The 23,591-nt window shown below is 40.4% G+C and overlaps 1 protein-coding gene across 1 annotated transcript in view; it reads right to left on the bottom strand.

Annotated features, from left to right (window-relative positions):
- Nucleotides 1-2,399: 2,399 nt before the first annotated feature.
- LOC149452762 (F-BAR domain only protein 2-like) overlaps nucleotides 2,400-23,591 on the bottom strand; it is a gene marked incomplete at its 3' end in the record, with an annotated part of 74,021 nt that continues 52,829 nt past the window's right edge. The window contains exons 3-8 of the mRNA XM_089689007.1: nucleotides 21,815-21,889; nucleotides 21,583-21,724; nucleotides 21,333-21,485; nucleotides 14,826-14,930; nucleotides 6,290-6,408; nucleotides 2,400-2,511 (exon numbers count right to left, since the gene is read on the bottom strand). Of these exons, the coding sequence (XP_089545133.1) occupies nucleotides 2,400-2,511; nucleotides 6,290-6,408; nucleotides 14,826-14,930; nucleotides 21,333-21,485; nucleotides 21,583-21,724; nucleotides 21,815-21,889 (706 nt within the window). The remainder of the gene's footprint in view (nucleotides 2,512-6,289; nucleotides 6,409-14,825; nucleotides 14,931-21,332; nucleotides 21,486-21,582; nucleotides 21,725-21,814; nucleotides 21,890-23,591) is intronic.

The raw sequence follows: 23,591 nt of genomic DNA, 5'->3' as shown, positions 1-23,591 counted from the left end.
GAGAGAGAAGGAGAAAGAAGGAGGAGAGAGAAGGAGAAAGAAGGAGGAGAGAGGAGAAAGAAGGAGGAGAGAGAAGGAGAAAGAAGGAGGAGAAGCAGGAGGAAGAGGGAGGGAGGAGAGACAGAGAGACTAATAGTTTTGTTTTTGGAGAGGTACTGACAAACGGGATTGTCTAGCGAAACAGCCCACATGTGCTTGAAAACATATCTATTTCTATAAACCCTGCTACTAAGACAACCCACTAACCAGCTTTCCACTACTTACTCTCTACTTCTCCTTTAAGTTGGCTGCCATATGGGTCCTTGTAAAAGACAAAATAAAAAGCACACCTCCAACTGACTTGCGTTTATGTGCACTGCATAAAAAACGCATACATAAAGCATTTGAGCACAAAGCAGCATACTGTATATGACACTAGCGCTGTGGGGTGAACAGGACACAGAGAAAACAATTGATTTCTATGTGTCCTTGCGGTGACCTGCATTCCTCCTGTGCGGTAAATCGCAGGTTAACGCAGTATACGTGAACAGGCCCTAAGGAATCTATTGACTACTTTCCTTGCACTGCATGTCACTCCCCCAAACCTCCTCTACCTCTCTACTCTAGGAACACTTTCTATCCCTATCCCCCCTTCCTCCTTATCTCCAAGGTTTTACATTGACACCATTATTAAAATTTTAATCTAATTAACTTTGGAAGCCTACCATAAAAGAGCAGATGAAATTAACTACAGCAAAATCCTTGATACAGGACAGTGGCCAAGAACGCTTTCAGTTAATGAATAACATGCTAAATCTTTCCTGCTTAAACCAGACGAATAATCACATGAATATGAAGTAAAAATAATGGCTACAATATAAAAATTTGTTTGGGGGAAATAAAAGCTGAATACAGCAGTACGCATATGGGGGATATTAAACTGTGCTCAAAAAATTTGCATACCTGGTAGAAATCGTGAAATTTTGCAACTGATATTGAAAATATAACTGGTGATGCCAAAAAGCTACCTTTTATTTAAGGATACTGATCATATGAAGCCATTTATTAATAAATATTTGTTGACCCCTTTTTAAATCATAACAGAAATCACCCAAATGGTCCTGATCAAAAGTTTACATAGCCTGGAGGGCTGGTTCACACTATAGAAACGTAGTCCAGATGCGTTCCAGATCCATTTCTGGAGCGATCTTTATGCTTTCCAGTGTGTTTTTTCCCCCTCTCTTTTTCTTCAATTTAAATAGGGACATGTGCACTCCAGTGCGTTTTTGGTGTGTTCTAGTGCATTCTGTTGCATTTTTGATGCGTTTTACCGTGTTCCAATACAGTTCTGTACAGGAACTGTAAGCACTGATGTGAACAACATATATTCTACTTTCTGTGTTTTGGATGCAGAAAAAAGCACACTGAAAACGCATGTAGCGTGAACTGGCCTGGAATGCTTGGCCTTGGTACAGACGCAAAATAACATACACAGGTTAAAATACACAGGTTAACATGGCAATTAAAGGTTAATTTTCCACATCTGTGGCTTTTTAAATTGCAATTAGTGTCTGTGTATAAATAGTCAATGGGCTTGTTAGCTCTCACATGGATGCACTAAGCAGACTAGATACTGAGACATGGGGAGCACAAAAACTGTCAAAAGACTTGCATAAAAAGGTAATGGAACTTTATAAAGATGGAAAAGAATATAAAAAGATACCCAAAGCCTTAAATATGCCAGTCAGAACTGTTCAATCACTTATTAGGAAGTGGAAAATTTGTGGATCCCTTGATACCTAACCAAGATCAGGTAAACCAAGAAAGATTGCAGCCACAACTGCCAGAAGACTTCCTCGGAATACAAAGAAAAACCCACAGGTAATCTCAGGAGAAATTCAAACTGCTCTGGAAAAAGATTGTGTGGCTGTTTCAAGGAGCACACTATGACTAACAAAAATTAGCTGCATGGTCAAGTCGCTAGAAAGAAGCCTTTAATGTGCCAATGTCACAAAAAAGCCCAGTTACAATATGCCTAACAATACCTTGACACTTCTCACAGCTTCTGGCACACTGTAATCTGGAGTGACGAGACCAAAATAGAGCTTTATGGTCACAACCATAAGCCATATGTTTGGAGAGGGGTCAAGAATACCATCCCCACTGTGAAGCATGGTGATGGCTCACTTATGTTTTGATAGTGTGTCAGTTCTAGAGGCAAGGAGATTCTTGTGAAAAATTATGGCAAGAGGAATATAGCATATTATCAAAAATACTGGAAATTTGCATTCTTCAGCAAGAAATCTGCTCTTGGACTTTCTAGCATAACAATGACCCTAAGCACAAGGCCAAGTTGACCCTCTAGTGGTTACAGTAGAAAAAGGTGAAGGTTCTGGATTGGCCATTTCTGATCTCCTTACCTTATCATCGAGCCACTCTGGGGAGATCTCAAATGTGCGGATTATGCAAGACAACCAAAGAGTTTGCATAGCCCGGGGGCATTTTGCCAAGATGAATGGGCAGCTAAACCACCTGAAAGAATTAGAAGCCTCACAGACAAATATTACAAAAGATTACACTCCATTATTGATGCTTAAGGTGGCAATACACAGTATTAAAAACTAAGAGTATGTAGTCTTTTGAAAAGGAGTCATGTCATTTGTTGTCATATTTTGTTTTATGCTTGTGCCATTCAGTTATGACAGTTGAATATGAATACCATTAGAAATAAAAGAAATGTGTTTTGCCTGCTCACTCATGATTTCTTTAAAAATGCTACATACTGAATATTATCAATATAAGGAAACACTTGAGCACAAATGTACAGTGTGTTTTTTTTATTTCTTTTCAAATCAAAGATGCAGCAGAAAACATGCTCTTTGGTTTTAATCTTTTAGATCAAAATACCATGGAATAAAATATTCCAGGTTATTTTGATTTGAAAGTTAAAATAAGAGCAAGAATTCCTGTGCCACTCTTAACTGATTCAAAATTACAGGCGCTAGCTGGTGGGAGCCAGCTGGATCTTTATGCAGAAAGCATGTAGTGTGGATTATGTTATTGATCGCATGCATATATATATATATATATATATATATATATATATATATATATATATATATCCCTCCTGTGGTAAATTAAATTGATTGGACATGATTTCGATATGTACACACTTCTCTATAAAAGGCCTCACAGCTGTCAGTGAATATTGCTACAGAGCAAAAGCAATGAGGTCATATTAACTGCTGGCAGAGCTCAGAGAGAGGATTAGTGCAAAGGACATATTTGGGGAAGGCTACAAAACAATTTCTGCTGCACTGAAAGTTCCCTCCAAAATTCTCAAATGGAAGAATATTGGCACAACCAGGACTGGTCGCCAATCTGAATAATCAAGGAAAAAGGGCCTTAGTAAGAGAGGTGACCAAGAACCCAATGGTCCCTCTGACTGAGCTTCAGAGATCCTGTTTGGTGGTGGGACAAAGTTCCAGAAGGACTTCATGGCAGAGTGGCTAGACTTCAAGCGGTTCTGATACAGTATGCATTATCAACTGTTAGGCCTTTTCTTTCCAAATCATGTCCAATCAATTTAATCGGCCCTCTGCTCTGTCCCTCCAGAACTCACTGGAGGGACAGGCTATGGAGGGGGCCAGAGTGGTAGGCTCAAGCTTTTAGCAGCTCACTGAAAGCCTGAGCCAACTGATTGCAAGCATCTGGGTGGATCTCAACATTAAAGTTGGGCCAGAGCGCAGACTAGCTCTGTGATGTCAACCGAAAGTGAGATTTAGCCCACTGTCAACTGAATCTGGGTCACAGGATTGCATAAATAAGTGCACTCCTGTGACCCCCAGTCTATGGGGAAGTGCAGCTAACCCACACAAAATTCACGCGTTAGCTGCGCTTTGCCCAAAGCACAGTTAAGACCACACCAGGACAGTGTGAAGCCAACCTTAGACCATGGGCTATATGCAGCTACCTTTAGATAATTGGAGACTAGCAAAAAAACAAACAAAAAAAAAACCTTGCTAGGGCCACCCCAGCACGCACCATATAACCCCATCCACTCCGTAAGACAGTTTTTAGCAAGCAATAAGGAAGGATGAAGATGGGGGGGGTCCTGTGTACTGTACTCCAAGGTAAGTCAAAATTCCTATTATCTTAATTATACAGTACAGGACATAGCAAATCAGAAATGCTAAAAGGCCAAAAGAAAAAATGGGTTAAACTGGTTGTAAATCTCTGACGTGAAATATGAACAAAGCACTTGTCTCAGTCCAGAGCACCAAGTGTAATTTCTATCTGCTGCCTCATTCCTGTGCTATCTGCCTGAGTCACTTCTGACAGGTTTTCCTGACACCAAGAGGTAAAAAGTAAATAGGAAAGGGAGCTTTAGCACACAGCCTGTAAATGACAGCCTCAGCTGTGTTGCTGTGTGCCCCCTGCTTCTGAAAGTTCATACAAGCTGTATAAATTTGAATGGATGTAGAGAAGAGAATACTGCAGATAAAAAAATATAACTCATGTAGGAGGATGTGTTTCATTTCAGGGGATCACTTTGTATGGGTTTCGGAGCGCTAGCCCAAGAACCACTTTCCCTGCCTGCTGGCACCCGCTGCCAGCAAGTCCCAGTCTACGGCCGGGATTGGCTGTGTACAATTACAGCCCAGAGCTCGGTGTTGACATTTAACACAGCTCTGTACACAGGGAGCGATCTGTCAGCTTCGACTCCCTACAAAGCAGGGATGAGAACTGATACAGCTCCTAGTACAAGCAGCACACTTTACACATAGTTAGGCACACATTTAACCCCTGATCACCCTAGATGTTAACCCCTTCCCAGCCAGTGTCATTCGTATAGTGACAGTCTATAGTATTATCACTGAATTAATGTCATGGGTGATCTCAGTGGCAGTTAGTGTCAGATTGCCCGCCACAGTGATCAGCGCCATGATAAGTCACTGATCTTTGCCATTAGTAGGATTTAAAAAAAAAAAAAAAAATCCAGTATATATACACCATAGTTTGTAGGCGCTATGACTTTTACGCAAACCAATCAATATACACTTATTGGGATTTTGTTTTATCAAAGACATAAAGCGGAATGCATTTTGGCCAAAATTTATTAATAAATTAGATTTTGGGGGGTTTTTTTGTTTTTTTATTGGATGTTTCTTTAAAATTTTCAGTATTTTGTTGTTTAAATTACAAAAAATAAAAAACCCAGGGGCGATCAAATACCACCAAAAAAAAGTTCTATTTGTGCAAAACAAATTATATAAATTCTGTTTTGGTACAGTGTTGCATGACTGTGTAATTACTAGTTAAAACAGCATAGTACGGTATAGCAAAAAATGGCCTGGTCATGAAGGGGGTAGCATCTTCTGGAGCTGAAGTGGTTAAAGCACACAAAAAAAACTCTAAGATAACAGATTGAAGCATCTTCGAGCAAAAAAAGTTTGTTTCAGCTGAGACCTGAACATCCACATAGTAGAACTTTGAAAACGTGAAAATAAGACCAGGTGGTGGCCTTTCAAATCTAGTGTGCAGGTATTTGCACGCCTAACCAGAAGACAACCTTACAAGTAAGGTCTTCTGCCAGATTATCGCTTATTGATTCAAAGTGAGGTCTCTGAAGTAGAGACAGCACCAGATTGAGATCCCAAGGTGGCACAGGAGGTCAAATTGGAAATTTATATGAGCAACTCCCTGTCGAAAAGTCTTAGTTTTGCTGTAAGATTGTGAGGAAGAGGTTGCTGGAATGAAATGGATAAAGCAAAAACCTGTCCTCTGAGGGTTCTCAGGGCCAGACCCGATTGAAAAAGGCCAAAATACAAGTGATAGAGTATTGCCTGGGACTCAACTACCTGTCCCTGCACCAGGTGAGGTAAGCTGGAAGTTAGAATTTCTTGCTCTGAGTATGGTGGAAATAACATTCAGAAATACCCCTATTCTTAAGGACATGGCTTTCAACAGCTATGCCATTAAAGCCAGTGACTAAGAGGCAGCATAGACTAGGAGGCATTGGGCCAGTAGGTCTGGTAAGTTTGGAAGAGGCCAGAGCTCATCTTCCAGAAGTCTACCACATTCTTCTGAGCCAATATGGTGCAAGGAGTATCACCAGAACCTTTTCTCGACTACCTTACGCAGCAGTCAAGGAAGGATTTTTATCTAAGGGAAGACATAGACCTGCCAGAATTGGATCCAAAGACTCACCAGATCATCTACTGCAAAGGCTAGAGGAACTCTGGTCTTGGCTACAGATTTGTTCTGTATGAGTTGAATCTGGAGGCCAGGATATCCACATTTGGTTTACCCACCTTTGACAAAGATTCTGAAAGATATCTGGTTGCAGAGACCATTTCCCTGGGTCTCGGAGCTGGCAGCCTGGGAAGTCCGTTTCACATTGTCCAACTGTACTCTGAATGGATGACCCTGCAGAAGGGAGGTCCAGTGTTGTAGGGACAATTCGATAGGGACTCTTTTGAAAACAAGATGTAGTAGCCAAAATGTAACATTTCCAGCCTCTAGAAACCTACGATTCTAGAAGTGCCAAGAGTTTTCCAAAAAATCCAGACAGGCAGAGAAATCTGCTTTTTTAGACAGGTTGCATGGCATATATGTGCCTGAGAAGGAGCGATCGTTAAAAAATGATGGGAGCGTTGTCATAATCGGACACTGCTCCAGGACAAAGGAACAGCTATCATTTAAGCAATGGTTAGTTTCCTATAGGCTGTTTGCGGATCCCCAGAGGGTTATGGAGTGCCGAATGGATAGGGTTGTGTACGTCCAGAGACAGGAACTGCTATACTCCAAGTACTCACTGTGTTACTGTGGCTTGTTATATATAAAAGATGGCAGCAGGAGTGCAGCAATGTACTGTGTGCAGTTTCAGCAAAAAAAAAAAAGCAGGTGGGAAGGAGTCATTCAGGAGGCATGATGCAGTTATCTCATCCTCCTGAGACTATGTCAGAACAAGAGGAGAAAAAAGCCAAATTTAAATTGCTTGCGCCAAGAAACATAACAGACAAAATGGCATGGGTTACCACGATAAAGTTAACAGCCACCAAAGCCTCTGCCTATAGATCTGAATAATGTCCTACATACTACGGATAATGGTAGTAAAAGCCAGGAACCAGTGTAAATAAACAGTGATGCCCTCTCCTACTGTATCTTCAAAGCTGGACCTATCAGAGGTTCAGGCTTCACCCATCACAGTGGGCTTAGCTCTGAAAGACTCATATTAAGGGTATGGAAACCAGAAAAATGGGCCATGGGCCTGGAGCTGTATAGCAACCCTGTGGCTAACTATACATGTTGCACTATGTGACAAGGGTAGTGCCTAACACAGGATCCAGTGCCAAAGAAAACATTACAGGCTGGCCCCACATAGTGGTGTCTTGGTATGATCCCCAAGGTTAACATCAGTTAAACCTAGATAGAAGCTTCAGAGGAAAAATGGAATGGTTAGAAAAATAATTCTCTAGAGAAGAACAGACCCATTACCTTAGAACACTAGAAAAATACTGAAGTTTCATGCAGAGGGCAGAGTAATATGGTGAGCACTGGGGCCGCCATAGCAAGATTTGTACCCGTGTTCAGTCACAAGAACATAGCTGCATGTAATCCACTGTCTAAGAATACAAGTCCTGAACTGTACAATTAAGATAAGTATAATTTGTGGACCAAAGAAAATTGGCAGGCCTTTCAGCTAGCAGAAGAAATAGGCAGGCACATTTTATTTACTGTTATAAAGAATCTGTCACATATCAGGCAACATCTCTTTGCTGTAGAGTTCAATGATCCAGAAATTATGCTTTTAAAATCTTTGTTCCCACGGCTGAGTAATCAATGGAAAAATCTGAGGCTTTGGAGCCTTTTATTTATACTATTTTCAACTCTTTAGAAAGCTGCATATAAGCTGTAATAGTCTCGGAAGCTTTTTGTGTCTGGATACTGGGGATAATCATTCAGGATTGCTGTGCCCAGGTCAAGGTTTGTATCATACTATATCGTTAGCCTGGTCTATCACAGACTCAGAGAATGTGACACCTTGTCTAATTACTAAATTGTTTTAGTTTGTGGATATTCCATTTATGTAAACTAATGTGGACTGACCCTTAAAGTGTTTCTAAAGGCAGAAGGTTTTTTACCTTAATGTAGTCTATGCATTAATGTAAAAAAAAACAAAAAACAAAACACTTTGTGCAGCTCCCTCTTATACTTACCGGTGTCGATCCAGCTCTGTGCAAAAGAACAACATCACTACTCTCTCCCCCTTCACTGGCTCAGAAGCAACAGTGGGAGCCACTGGCTGCTACTGCTGTCAATATTAGGCAACGGGGAAGGGGCAAGGTCGATCCTCACTGTATGCGTCAATGATGACAGAGCGCAGCTCAGGAGCGAGCCCACATCAGTGCCCCTTTAGAAAGCAGCTTGCTATGGGGGTACTAAGCAGCGAGGAGGAACCAGGAGCGCTAGCAGGGGACCAGAGAGGAGGAAGATCATGGCTGCACTTTGCAAAGCAATTAAAAGAGCAAGTAAGTATAACATGTTTGGTATTAAAAAAAAAAAATATAATCCCTTTACAACCACTTAAGTGTTTAAAAGAGACAGGCATTTAAGGAGCTGGGGGCATCAATATAAAACAGACAGCTATACAAAATACTCCAAAAATGATAGGCACAAGCTATAGTTTTGAAAGAATTAGCAACTGGGATTTGTTTAGAACTAAGCTAGAAATTGGAATAAAAAATTATAACAAAATGTGTAAGCTAAAAATTGCCTATCTTACATAAAGACAACAATGAACAAGCATTGAGGGGAATGTTCAATGTGCCAAACCATGTAATATGCCACTGATACTTTTACAACAAAATGTAGGTAGTCATAAAAGATCACCCATACTTCCCCACTGAGCACAACTGACTATTATAATGGTGCAAACAGCATACGTCATTTCTCAACCAACCGCAACTGCGCTGCACTTGTGCACCATTCCAGTTCCCACCACAGTACTGACCAACATACATGCAGTGGCACACTATGTACTAAAAGCTGCTATGCGATATACACTGTGCTATAAACTACATTCTTTAGACTGCTCAACTCTAAACACTTCATTGTACAGTCACAACACTACAGATTTTCCAAGGAATTTGGTGCTTCATGCTTGCAGTAAAAATTCAAGATAGTTTTATTCATGTGGGCTGTTCCCCTAACAGTAAGAGCTTGTAAAGAAAAAAATCTATTAAATATACTGACCTCTTCCTCTGACGGTGCTTAGGCAAGGGTGACCTTCCTTCCAGTGAATGCCTAATAGGTCAGATCTTGTGAAAAAATGTTCATGCGCTGTGCTATAGCATCATCTTGCGAGATCTGCGCTACTCTACATTCCCAGGGTGTTTGCCAGATACATGGTGACATCACATCGCGGTACAGAAATTGGAGAGAGCTATTACTGATGGAGGAAGTGGACCTGATTTTTTTAAAGCAAACTTTACACATATCCCTTTACGTTGAACATTCCATGAGGCAGAAATGAGATCATGGCACTGTACAAGTGTAAGTGTATTCCATTAACATACAATTGCTTTTGCAGTACAAGAAAGATGCAAATGGAGATTCAGAAAAAATAAAAATGTTTTGCTAATACAGAGAGAGACCCGTCACTGCTGACTTTCAAAAGGGTACACACTTTGCGGCCATTATTCTTTACTAACTACTTGGCAAGGAGATGACCCAGAAAAAAAAGGTGTTTATTAAAGTGGTTCTAAAGGCTGAAGGTTTTTTACCTTCATGCATTCTATGCATGAAGGTAAAAACCCTCAGTATTCAGCTTCCCCGCAGACCACCTCCCCAATACTTACCCGAGCCTGATCGCGATCCAGTGACGTGCTTGAGAATGGCTGCTCTCCCAGGTCTCTGCTTCCTCACTGGCTGAGAGACACCAGGGGGAGACATTGGCTCCAGCAGCTGTCAATCACAGTCAGTGAGGAGGAAGCAGGGGTGGAGCAGAGCCCCATTCTATGGGTCTTATGGACACTCAGAGAGGGGCACGAAAGCGAGCATACATGAGTCCCTCAGAGCAAGCTGTTATAACAGCACTCAGAGAAGAGGAGGAGCCAAGAGCGCCAGTGGGGAACATGAGAAGAGGAGGATCGTCGCTGCTCTGTGCAAAACCATTGTATAGAGCAGATAAGTAGATAAGTATAACACATTTGTTTTGTTTTTGTTAATTCTACCTTTTATATCACTAAGAGTCAGGACCCCAAAAATGCTATTTCTGGTTCTGTGACTAACTAGGTAGTAAATTAAGGCTAAGTTCACACTGGCATTGAAAGCAGGCATTTGAGGGGCATTTTTAACGCTCCCCAAATGTCTATGCAAATGATAGTATGCACAGCACACAGTGCTGTTCACGTTATCAAAACATGGAGGGTTAGCATTGCTTCACTTTGCTTCAAAACTGAAGCCTCATGTCGAGTCTGGAGGAGTTTGAAGCCTTTCAACGTCTCTCATTCAAGTCTATGGTAACACTATTATAGGTGTTTGTGGTGCGATTTTAACACGCCCCAGAAACGCACGAGTCAAAAACACCTATTAACGCACAGTAATGCTATATGTCCGTTTGTTAGGAGTTAGCATCTTGAGTCAAGTGTGAACAAAGGATAAGGATGAAAGCTGCAGAGCATGCACTTTTAAAAACAAGTCTGATTCACAAGTCTGCATCACTGCAAAGTCTTCCGTCCGGGCAGGTGCCTCTATGCATGCATATACTCATGTGCTGACAGGAAACATGCAGAAAGGATGAAAAGAGCAGAGTAGATGACATACTGGGGTGGATTTACTAAAGGCAAACAGATTGTAGTTGCACTTATTTACCCCAGAGTTCAGTAAATGTAGTAAAGCTCTGCTGATTTCCATCAACCAATTATGTGCAAGCAAAAATGCATTTGTTTTTCCCTTGCACCTGATGTGGGTAATCTTTACAAAGTGAAGCTTTATCACACTTACATTTACTAAAGGGAACTGAGTGCAACTGCACTTACAAAAGTGCACAGTCTATTTGCCTTTAGTAAAACCACCCCATTGTGTTGCTACCCCTTCAATCAAGCTTCAGCATGAGGCAACATCTTTGTCTTTCTAAACTAACAGATAAAACAGTTCGCATATTTATTTAGCTTTTTGTCTGGAACTTAGTACTAACATAAGCCAATACTTTAGAAAGGCCCCTGTGCTAGAGCAAATGTACACAAGAATGCCAACTAGTTCAAGTTAGTTCAAGCAAACATGCCTAGATTGTACTGCAAACACTTCAGGGTTTATTATTTTTACATATACATATTTATGTATATATATGTATACATACTTTTACATATTGCTGCCCAGTAATTCTAAGTTGAACTTGTACTGTTTAAAAGAAGAACAGACAGAACTGCAGACAAGATACAATGGGCACCTCTGTTAGACCATTTAGTCTGGTCTTCTCCATTAGGCTTTCCAAAGGAATGTCAACAGCTATGGAGCCTACAGTTTTTTTTACTATAGAACAGCTCTATGTATCTGTGCATCAAAATATGTAAGTTGTATTGCAAAAACGTGCTATGTCTATGTGTGTAACTAATAGCTGCTGGGCCCTGGTATTGGACCTAATTTTTGGAGAGTAAGGCGTATGAAGTGATCCCACAATGGGGTGTTTGTGTAAGAAAGCTTCAACACTTCCAATTCAGTAGTCCTTAGCTACAGCCGTATATGGGAAATCATTTGCTGATATCTGGACCTCACATGTCACAGTTGAGGACTGACAACTTAGTAGGGGTCAGGCCAGACAAAAGCTCAATTCCAACTTAAAGCCTAACTCCAAGTATACATTCATTTAAAATAGTTTGTTTGGGTCAAGCTGGCTCAAACAAATTATTTCCTATACTAATAAATAGGCCCGCTGCCAGAGCTGTATGGAGAAGCTGGTGGATAATTTCACAATTTCTTCCTCGTCCAATCAGAAGCCTTGTACTCATTGATAAATACAAGGCTTCCTGTGAATGGCTGAGCAGCACTCAGTCCAACTCAATTTTGAGTCTATGACTAAGGCCTGTGTAGGCTGAACAGCGTTTGTTCTTGTCTTGGAATGTTTTATCCCATATAAAGAAATAAAGTGAAGAAACTATTTTTTGCTGCTGCCATTTTACATGCTTGCTGACTTCAAAGTTTAATGATTAGAATAGTGTATGTAGCGGATACTACAGTGCCTTGAAAAAGTATTCATACCCCTTGATATTTTCCACATTTTGTCATGTTACAACCGAAACCGTAAATGTATTTTATTGGGATTTTTTGTGATAGACCAACACAAAGTGGTACATAATTGTGAAGTAAAAGGAAAATGATAAATGGTTTTCAACATTTTTTACAAATAAATATCTGAAAAGTGTGGCCTGAATTTGTTTTCAGCCCCCTTTACTCTGATACCCCTAACTAAAATCTAGTGGAACCAATTGCCTTCAAAAGTCACCTAATTAGTAAATAGAGTCCACCTGTGTGTAATTAAATATCAATATAAATACAGCTGTTCTGCGAAGCCCTCAGTGGTTTGTCAGAGAACATTAGTGAACAAACCACATCATGAAGGCCAAGACAGGTCAGGGATAAAGTTGTGGGGAGGTGTAAACCAGGGTTAGGTTATAAAAAATACCCAAAGCGTTGAACATTTCATGGAGCACTGTTCAATCTATCATCCAAAAATGGAAAGCGCATGGCACAATGGCAACCCTACCAAGACATATCCATCCAAGTAAACGGACAGGCTGGGCAAGGAGAGCATTAATCAGAGAAGCACCAAAGAGGCCTATGGTAACTATGGAGGAGTTGCAGAGATCCACAGCTCAGGTGGAAGAATCTGTCCACAGGAAAACTATTAATCACACACTCCACAAAACTGGCCCTTATGGAAGAGTAGCAAGAAGAAAGTCATTGTTGAAAGAAAGCCATAAAAAGTCCCATTTGCAGTTTGCGAGATGCCATGTGAGGGACACAGCAAACATGTGGAAGAAGGTGCTCTGGTCAGATGAGACCAAAAGTGAGCTATGTGTGGCAGAAAACACTGCACATCACACTGAACACACCATCCCCACCATGAAACATGGTGGTGGCAGCATCACGTTGTGGGGATGCTTTTCTTCAGCAGGGACAGGGAAGCTGGTCAGAGTTGATAGGAAGATGGATGGAGCCAAATACAGGGCAATCTTACAAGAAAACCTGTTAGCCTCTGCAAAAGACTTGAGACTGGCGCAGAGGTTCACCTTCCAGCAGGACAACGACCCTAAACATACAGCCAGAGCTACAATGGAATGATTTATTTCAAAGCATATTCATGTGTTAGAATGGCCCAGTCAAAGTTCAGACCTAAATCCAATTGAGGATCTGTGGCAAGACTTGAAAATTGCTGTTCACAGACACTATTTGACAGAGTTTAAGCTATTTTGCAAAGAAGAATGGGCAAAAATTTCACTCTAGATGTGCAAAGCTGGTAGAGACATCCCCAAAAAGACTTGCAGCTGTAATTGCAGAGAAAGGTGGTTCTACAAAGTATTGACTCAGGGGGGCTGAATACAAATGCACACCACACTTTTCAGATATTTATTTGTAAAACATTATCAAAGTCATTTATCATTTTCCTTCCACTTCACAATTATGTGTCACTTTGTGTTGGTCTATCACATAAAATCCCAATAACATACATTTACGTTTTTGGTTGTAACATGACAAAATGTGGAAAATGTCAATGGATATGAATACTTTTTCAAGGCACTGTACATTCAGTTTATACTTGGCTGAAAGCAGGCGCATCCATTAGTAAAGGAAATAAGACTGTCTGGCCCAAACAAACTATTTAATACAAACGTAGACCTGCAGCTAGGCCTTTAAGTGGTTGTAAACCTCAGACATGAAATATGAACAAAACATATCCCTCTATAGTGTGTACTTGTCTCAATTAAGAGCGCCAAGTGTAAATTCTGTCTGCTGCTTCTTTCCTCTCCTATCTACACGAGTCACTTCTGACAAGTTTTCCTGACACCAAGAGAAAAAGGTAACGAGCAAGGGACCTCCAGCTGACTGACAGCCTCAGCTCTGTACCTGTGAGCTGTGTTAAGGGGGTGTGTCCCCTCCCTCCAATCAGCTCTCATTGCTCTCCTCAAGGAGCTCTGCAAAGTGTGATTTCAACTCTCCACCCCCTGTTGTCTGACAGCTTAGACAAGCTTTATAAATTCTGAACTTTCAATGGATGTAGAAAAAAGAAGAATGCAGACAAGCAGGTACAACTTATGTAGGAGTAGTTGTTTCATCTCTGTGTATCACGTGAGGCCAATCACTTCACTGGGCATATGGAAGGGTTTACAACCACTTTAAATTGAACCTGTAAAAAACCTGGGCGTTTCTGACCAAGCACATGATGAAAAATGGAAAAGTAGTAGCTACTTGACAAGAAACATAAAATTCAAACCTTACTTGTTTGCTTTTGTATAATGTGGATTTGTTGTGGGCCTAATGCAGCAGCTGTTACCTATATGAACAGTCAGTGCTAAGAGCTTTTTCCCTCTCATTTATTATAAAAAGAACAGTGAACTAATTAGGAAAAAAAAAAGGAACACATCTGGTTGACCGCTCAACTATGAACACTTTTCTTGAAACCACTTGAATAAAATCACATATCCACAAACAGTGGATGACATTATTAGAAAATATCTAAAGCATTTCAAGCTCACTCAGCGCTTATTCATAGCTGAAAGTAACTTGTTTTTTCCTATGTAGATGAATATTATGTTCATTATTTGCACAAATTGTATTCTTACCTGTGCAGTCTCTGCCATCTTTTGCTCAAAGTCAGATTTTACAGCAGCGTATTTCTCAACACAGCCCTTGTAGCTTTCTGTGGCTTTCTTGGCTTTTAATGATGCCTAGTAAAACAAAGATTTGAAAAGGTAAACGTTACTTAAAAAGAAACCTAATTGTCTAAAGCCAATACTGCCTAGACTAGCTAAAAAATAAGCATTACAGACAGCAGTCACCATTAAGTGCCTGCTCTTATCCTCCCATGTGCTCCTACACTGCCCTGATCCATCACCAGAACCCCTAGGAAAAAAAACAAAAAAACAGTACTTCAGTATAGGGGTTCCACAAGGGAACACCCCTGTCTCCTAAAGCATGGCACCAGAGTGGCTAACAAATTAAAGAAAACCAGAAATTGTGCTAATTGTGCCATTTTATGCAGCATAACTATTTTAAGAAACCTGAATAAAAATGTTGAAGATTTAGCACCTGTTACATATGTATTTTTTTAAAGCACATCATGCATTTTACAGAGTTTCAAATGCTTTGATTTAAAATGCAACAAAAAAGAAAAACGTGTTTTCAGTACATTTTCCATGTGTTGCCTCTGGCTAAAATGTAACGTGTTTTTACAAAAATCCACCAAAGATGCAACCAGCAGGATTTTTTAGAAACGCAAAGCACTGTCCTCTAATGTAACGCACTGATGTGAACAGCTTTATATATTACAGTGGTAATACACTTTCATGTTTTAAGTGCACGGTTATCCTGCTTAGTATTGCGCATAAGATGCAGGTATGAACAAGCACTTGACAATAACTGTGAGATATCCCATAGCTTACAACCCTCTGCCAGAGCAGTTATAGTATTTTTTTTGCAGTTAGGGCCTGAAGGTTAGTTAAAACCACCAAAACATTATATAATTCCTGAAAGAAAAAAAATAGAGGTAGTTTTTAATGTAACATATTAGTTCAACTATTTTTTAAAATCCGTATTTTCAGTAAAGCATACACAAAAGATTAATTAGAAAACACAAATTATTACCCAATTTTTGGTAAACAATAACAGCTAAGAAAATGTTGAGTAAACTGATACCAAACATGCCAAGCCTTACAATTGTGTGCGTCTGTGAAACGGGGACAAGTTACAGTATCTGAAACTGTCCATAGGCGACAATTTTCAGGTTATCAGTTCAGAGTTTACTGTGATCAGTTGGTAACTGTTAATCATTTTTGCATACTTGGGCACACCCAATGCATGGGTTTATGCTTGTACTGTATGTACAGGGGGAAGGACGGCTTATTTAAAAAAAAAAAAAAAAAAAAAAGTGTGTTTGATTTTAACGTGGTCACATTTTTTTTGTTTTTACTTAGTGCTATCACATAGGTGACTTATTGCTATCACATAGAGGCCTTACACCGATAGCAGTGTAAGGGTGAAGAGAGTTTGTTTCTCTGGGACAGAAAATAGGAGGAATTCTTCCTGACAAGACTCACAAGGGTTTAACCCTTCCTTACTTGCACTTAATTTTTGTGGTGTCCCATGCCTCTGCCTGGTACACATCCAGAAATCTAAAACAATTCCTCAGCATGTTATAGCTGGGTAGGTTTGAACTGAAACATAGGCCTCACTCCCATGATGCAACAAGAGCTTTCCCAAGTCATGTCCTCTATGGACCTGACTAGCAATCAGCATTATGTAGGTGATGCTTTTAATTATGTATTTTGCAAAGCGTCATCTACTTCATTTGTATATTTCCTGCTCTCATAATTCAATAAACCGCAAAAAAAAAAAAAAATCATTGAATTGCTTATATAATAATCAGGGTTTAGTGTTCTTTCTTTTGTATTGAAAACAGAAAACAAAGGCCATTTTTTTTCTTGCACAACATATGAATATTTGAGGCAGGAAGATCCCTTAAACACGAATGGTTTTTGAAAAGTACCATTAATTCTTAAAAAGACGTCTGGTATTATGGCACATGACCAGTTCAAATGTAAATTTGGCATCTTTAAAAAAAATGTATAATAAAGCAGGTCATCAACCCATCATGCCACACACTCTTTTTTTAAACCAAACAATCTGCAAGCTCTCTGTATGAATACTTGTGACTAAAAATAATCACATCCTAATTGTCTTAACATGGGTGGGGGACAAGAAAACAAGGCTGAGATTAGCTGTGACAACTATTTTATGTGGATTAACTCCCTTGCGTCTAAAGTTAAGAACATTTAAAAGGACAATAACCTCAGAGCATAAATAGAAAACATAACATACTGTATACTGTACAAATGCCTTATTTCAACAGGTCTGGCTGAATGCATATCTGTATTTACTGGCAGACCTATAAGTAGGGATCATGGGATGACAGTCCATAATGCCTACTCAGTTCCCTTCTTGTTCCCAGGATAGAGGCTCATTAGTTGTCCCTGTTCTTCACTTCATTTAGGCTGGCATACAACAGGCATCTTAAGTGGAATTCAAGTCTGGATCTAAGCTTAAAACTGCTCCCACCACCCTTCTAACTACCCTGTAGAAAGAAGGTACAAGTATACAAGTCTCTATTTTTGTTCCATTTAAAAAATGGAAGCAGACCTAAGTGGATATAAATGGATAGAGTTTATTTTTGCATTGGTTGCAAGGAGCCGTCACCAGTCAGCGTCCTACCAACCAGTGACTCATCAGGGGAATCCCTGCGGATAGCAGAATGTAAACAAATTGGGGGGGGCTGCAGTGTGTGTGTGTGTGTGTGCGCGGAAGGGGGATGGGGGGGCAGTGTGTACAGAGAGGGTGGAGTGTGCACGCAGAGGCTGTCACTTGCCAGCTCCAAATGACATTGCCAATTCTCCGCACCGCTAAAGTAAACAAAGGGGCAGGGTAATCCTGTGACATCACCTGGTGACACCACCCCTTTGTTTATTTTAGTGTGGGGAGATGCGGAGCTGTCATTCGGCCCTACTGCTGAGGTAGCCAAAGGGGCGGGGTCACTATATGAAAAACATATAGTTGTGCTTACATTACATAACGCATGCATGGAACTCAAAAACTTTGTCTGCTTGAGCTCTATTAGTGGCAAATCAAGGGATTTTAGTAACATGTTACTATACACCCCCTTCCCTACCCTCACTGTGACCTGCTGATTGTAGATGCAATGCTTCGCACGCTCCTGAGCAAAAAAAATAATACAAGCACATTTTATAAACTGCTAAAATATGTGCATTTATATATTTTTATTGGTGAGCCTTTAAATTGATCATACACTAGTAGACTTTCTTTTAAAAACTTTTGGCATTCAAATTGTTAGTGTAGTTATACTGTAGTCAAGGTTTGTTTTCGACTTAAGTGACGAAAAATTTGATTGACTTTATCAGTGAATTTACTTTTCATTCGAGAAAGTCCTATCACATCAAAATCAAATGTTAAAAGCAAACATTATTTAAATATTTTTGAATTTCATTCTTCGGCATCCAATGTAAGGATGAGAATTTTTGATTGAATGTCTTTGAAAATCTACTAGTATATGGTCAGCGTTACATTCAGGTCAGAGACGTCCCTACCCTATGCATCTGACCTTTATAATTTGCAGTCCATCTCATCTGGTCAGTGAGTCTTTCTGAAGGTAGTTGTGGATAAGGGCCCTTTCACACAAGCATTCAATCTGGATCTGTCTGTCAGATTTTCAGACCAATCTAGACTGAACCACAATGTATGTCTATGGGCAGGCAGATATAAACAGACGTGTATCCGGCGATTTATGTGTGCAGAAAAAAAAAAGTTTGATTCCTTTTCCATTCTTGAGAACATTAACAGATGTCCAATTACGTCCATTTGGTTTTAAGGAAGAAACACTTTTCATTTATACTTTTGCCCACCTACATAAAACTTTTTTCTTCAAAAGTCAACAGGTGACGTCACCACCTAGGCTCTGCAACGGTTGTGGTCGCTCTCTCCTCTTCCCTGAAGCCAGCCACATGACTAAACCAGATAGCCCTTAGATTAGGTGAGTATATACATCTTTCCTTTACAAGCTAGTTAGTATAGGGCTTATAGGTTTAGACTGCACTTCTACTTTAAAGTGATATTAAACCCAGGACCCTGCATTCACTCTATCTGGTCTCCCACAGTACACACAACATGGAAATACAATTATTTTAGTAAATATAAAGCGCTAAATACTTTTTCTCATCAGCAGTTAGAGCAGTCTTGTGACTTCAGCAGAGCACTGGTTAAAGCTTGCTGGAGGAGTTTTCTTTCTGCTCTAGGAGGATGTGAAACCCTTGACCCTCTGTCTGGACAGTGCTGATTGGCCCTGTGCTGATCACATGAACTCTCCTTAGGAAAAAAAAAACAACAACTCTCTAATACACACCAAACTGAGCATGTGCATGTGACTACAGATTCAGTCTGTGTCAGCTGGTCATTTCAACAAGAGGGGCAGAGAAGAAAAGATCAAACAGCCTTTTTACACCATGCAGAGGATTAACCCCTTAGGTTCCACAGTGAGTATAACAAGCATACTTTTCTGCAAATACAGACTGATTTTACTGTTGTGGGTTTAGTAAAACTTCAAGGTGTAGGATCCATTTCCAAGGACATTGTGTGGTGAATAAAACACAGCTACACAGAAAGATTGTCAACTCTGAAACATTATTTTTTTTTTGTAGTACATATTTGAACTTCAGCACTGGTTATGTATGTGGATATATTATTCTATTTATTTCATCACAGCTGCTTTTAAAATTATAATGGTTTCCAAATCTGTTTATTTGTTGGCGCAGTTGTAGGGGATATATTATCACCTTCAAGCATTGATTGTGGTGTAGTGCATATGTTTTGTTTGATTTTGCCTTCTAGACATACACTTTAAGCCTAGTACTCAAGTTAGCCAAAAGAGAGCGTATATGAAAAATAGGAGAGATATGACAGTGAGTGCAGATCTGCATTCAGCAATCAATGCACCCCTGTTCTTTGAGCCATAAAGCTTATTGCAAAGATGTAGCCTGCCTTGGTAGAATCAATCTTTGAAATGCCTGAGATACTGCAGGTATGCGATTGGGTGCTCGGTAATTCCTTAACCAATGCAAAAGTGTTTTTTTTTCTTTACAAAAGCAAATGCCAGCTTAGTTTTATTCATCTTTTAGCACAGAATAAGGAAGATACTGTTGCCAGTTAATACGGCCTTTGGTGTTTTCCTCTTACACGCAGTTTAAGGATTTCCTTGTATTACATTATGTCTGCAGACAAATATGGGAACTGCGGCAATAGGTGAGGCTGCCCATTTCTCAAACAGCAATAGTGTGACAGCAGGGCCAGTACACAATATACTGTACAATCAGGCTAAAATGAAGGGCTCTCTAAGATTCCCTTTTCAAGAGAAAGATTAGAATATGAACTGCACTGCAAGCACATTGAAGGACTCAAAGCCTAAATCCATACTGCATTTAGTTTCTAGGACTGCATAAAGCATTCAGTTACAGTGATGGCCCAGAAAAATCATACAAAACATGAGGTCACAAAGAAATCTCATATTTGCATACAGCAAGTGAAATTTAATTTCTACGTTCACGTCTAAGCAAATGGATGCAATAAATGATAAAGTAGCAGCGCTAGCTCTACTGGATGAACGTGTGTCACTATAATAAGCAGGAAGCTGTTAAAATAATTTATTAAAACCTCTAAATATAATTACAGACAACATTGTTATCTGCTTTTCTTTCAGAAGAGCAGTAAACATGCAACCTTGGAACCTGCCCCTTCAATTACATTATGCTAATGGACAGCACAGTGAACAAAAGGTGGCTAAGGACTCATTCAAAAGGATGCAGAACAGGAGTTTATTTAACGCGCCCAGAAAAACATGGAGATTTATGCAGGCAGCCCATGTTAGTCAATGGGACACAGCACCCACACATCTGAGTTTGACAGGTATGCAGGGATGGGTGCATGGCCCCGAACACAGTCAGTGTGTCATGCGCACATCCTTGCACACCTTTCAAACTTGGAGGCGAGTATACAGTTGCTGTGTCTCCACTAACACAGACTGTCTGTATGCGGTTCTATGCTGCCCTAGATGCATAAACAAATATCTTTTCATGCTATACAGGCCTTTGCACTCCCGTGAATAAGCCCTATATTGGAAGTTTGTCTTTTAGCCTTAGTATCCTTTGTACTATTGTTGTGGAGTTTCCATGTACAATTTGTATCTGCATGAGGTTTTCAAGGGCACACGGACACTGCTAAACTCCTTCTGAAAAAGCTAGCTACCTGGTTGTTATGATGATCTCTGGTGTTAACACTTTTGAGTCACAGACCCTCAAAAGAAGTATGAAGCAAGTGATGCAAGAACTCCAGATCTGAGATCTAGTGAACAGAAAATTGGTGTGACAGCCAGAAAATTAGCATTTTTTGAAAAAGAGGTCAGCATTCTACATAATATTCTCAGGTTTCCATTAAAGCAAAGAGTGTTGTCAGTTAAAACACAACACCCAGTTCATTATGTTTCTCTGGAGCAGAAGACTTATCTTTGTTACCTTTTCTATCTCTTTCTGGGCTGCGCCTTCCTTCTTCAGCTTCTCCTGCTCCACACACTTGATGTTGTACAGTTCCTTGGCTTTCTGCAGGGCTTGAGTAGTACTCTGAATGTTCTGTACAGCCTCCAAAGTTCCAGATACTTCCTCCTTAGTCTGCCAAATGTAAACAAATAAAGAATCATCTATTTAATTGTCCAACAGCTTTTAGTAAGCCCAGATTAATAGAGGCAATCTTTCAAAAGACAGATACCTTTTTATGAGACTTCAGTTGTTCTTCCCCATATTTTTGGAGCTCTTTTATAAGGTCCTGTAATTTCTTGACAAGTTCTAGATGACAGCCAGCAAGCTTTTCTGTTGAAGTTTTAAAGACATCCCAAACAGGTCCAAAGGTCCTATGTAAGAAATGGCATGCCAAGTCATTTTTCTTAAATGTAAATTGAAATCTTAAAAAAGCCTACTGTTGTTTAATTACTCAAACATACCCAAGTTGTGTATAATTGCTAGCAGTCTTGGCAAGTTTGGTCATTGACCGAGAATAAGCGTCTTCAATTGTCGACCTGTGAAGGTAGTTATAGAACAAGTTGGGGTGTGTAAAGCAGACCTGACAGATTTTAACAAAATGATAGGACAGGGATAGTACAAGTAATATTTAATTTAATTATAAAGACCTCAGAGCAAACCCATGATTACAAAAGAGTGGTAGTCACATTATTTAATATAGGGGACCTCAAGTGTGGCCCCTGACATCACCAAAAAGCCACACATAATATTCAGTAAATGTCATGCTACAGCAGGCTATCGGACTGCAGACATACAACAGGAGACGGTCAGAGACTGCAGACACGACACGGGAGACGGTCAGAGACTGCAGACACGACACGGGAGACGGTCAGAGACTGCAGACACGACACGGGAGACGATCAGAGACTGCAGACACGACACGGGAGACGATCAGAGACTGCAGACACGACACGGGAGACGATCAGAGACTGCAGACACGACACGGGAGACGATCAGAGACTGCAGACACGACACGGGAGACGATCAGAGACTGCAGACACGACACGGGAGACTGCAGACACGACACGGGAGACGATCAGAGACTGCAGACACGACACGGGAGACGATCAGAGACTGCAGACACGACACGGGAGACGATCAGAGACTGCAGACACGACAGGGGAGACGATCAGAGACTGCAGACACGACAGGGGAGACGATCAGAGACTGCAGACACGACAGGGGAGACGATCAGAGACTGCAGACACGACAGGGGAGACGATCAGAGACTGTAGACACGACACAAGAGACTATCAGAGACTGCAGACACGACACAAGAGACTATCAGAGACTGCAGACACGACACAAGAGACTATCAGAGACTGCAGACACGACACAAGAGACTATCAGAGACTGCAGACACGACACAGGAGACTATCAGAGACTGCAGACACGACACAGGAGACTATCAGAGACTGCGGACACGACACAGGAGGCTATCAGAGACTGCAGACACGACACAGGAGGCTATCAGAGACTGCAGACACGACACAGGAGGCTATCAGAGACTGCAGACCCGACACAGGAGGTAAAGTTGATCCAGAGAATATCCGTTTGCCACTCGGGGGATCAGGAAGGAATTTTTTCCCCTGCAGGAGCACATTTGATCATGCTTTGCTGAGTTTTTTGCCTTCCTCTGGATCAACTGTGGGTATAGGATTATAACTTTTTTTTTTTTAATTGGTTGAACTGGATGGACTTTTGTCTTTTTTCAGCCAGACTAACTATGTAAGTATAGCTGCCTAACATGGATTAATTAGCACCAATTGATGTGACAGTGAAAATCACAGGTAGAGGCAGACCACTTGTATACAATGGCACACTCTGTTCATCTGGCCTCACAGGAGTATGACGTGCATACCTCTCCCATTCCTGGCACCATCAGAGGGTGGAGTCTAGAAACTGCAAGAGCTGATTGTCTTGTTTCACTGAGTTGTCTTACACTGATCGAGGGATAAACACTGCCTAAAACTAGGTACACTTAATAAAACCTACTAAAAACATGCACATTGCCTTGCAGAATACAGAGAAAAGAAGCGAAAAGTCAAAAGGTAAGAAATCATAATTGCAAAGATTACTGATATATCAAAATACCTAATGTGTTTAAAAAAAAACAGCCTTTTTTTTTTTTAAGCACGCCATTTCTAACATATACTGTAAACTCCATAAACCAAGTACATTGTCAATACCCCTACCAAG

Source organism: Staurois parvus, unplaced genomic scaffold (genome assembly GCF_062004578.1).
Source record: "Staurois parvus isolate SC_StPar_1 unplaced genomic scaffold, SC_StPar_1.0 ptg000466l, whole genome shotgun sequence".
NCBI lineage: Eukaryota > Metazoa > Chordata > Amphibia > Anura > Ranidae > Staurois > Staurois parvus.
The sequence above is the reverse complement of the archived record's forward strand: the minus strand, read 5'-3'. Positions and strand labels throughout refer to the sequence as shown.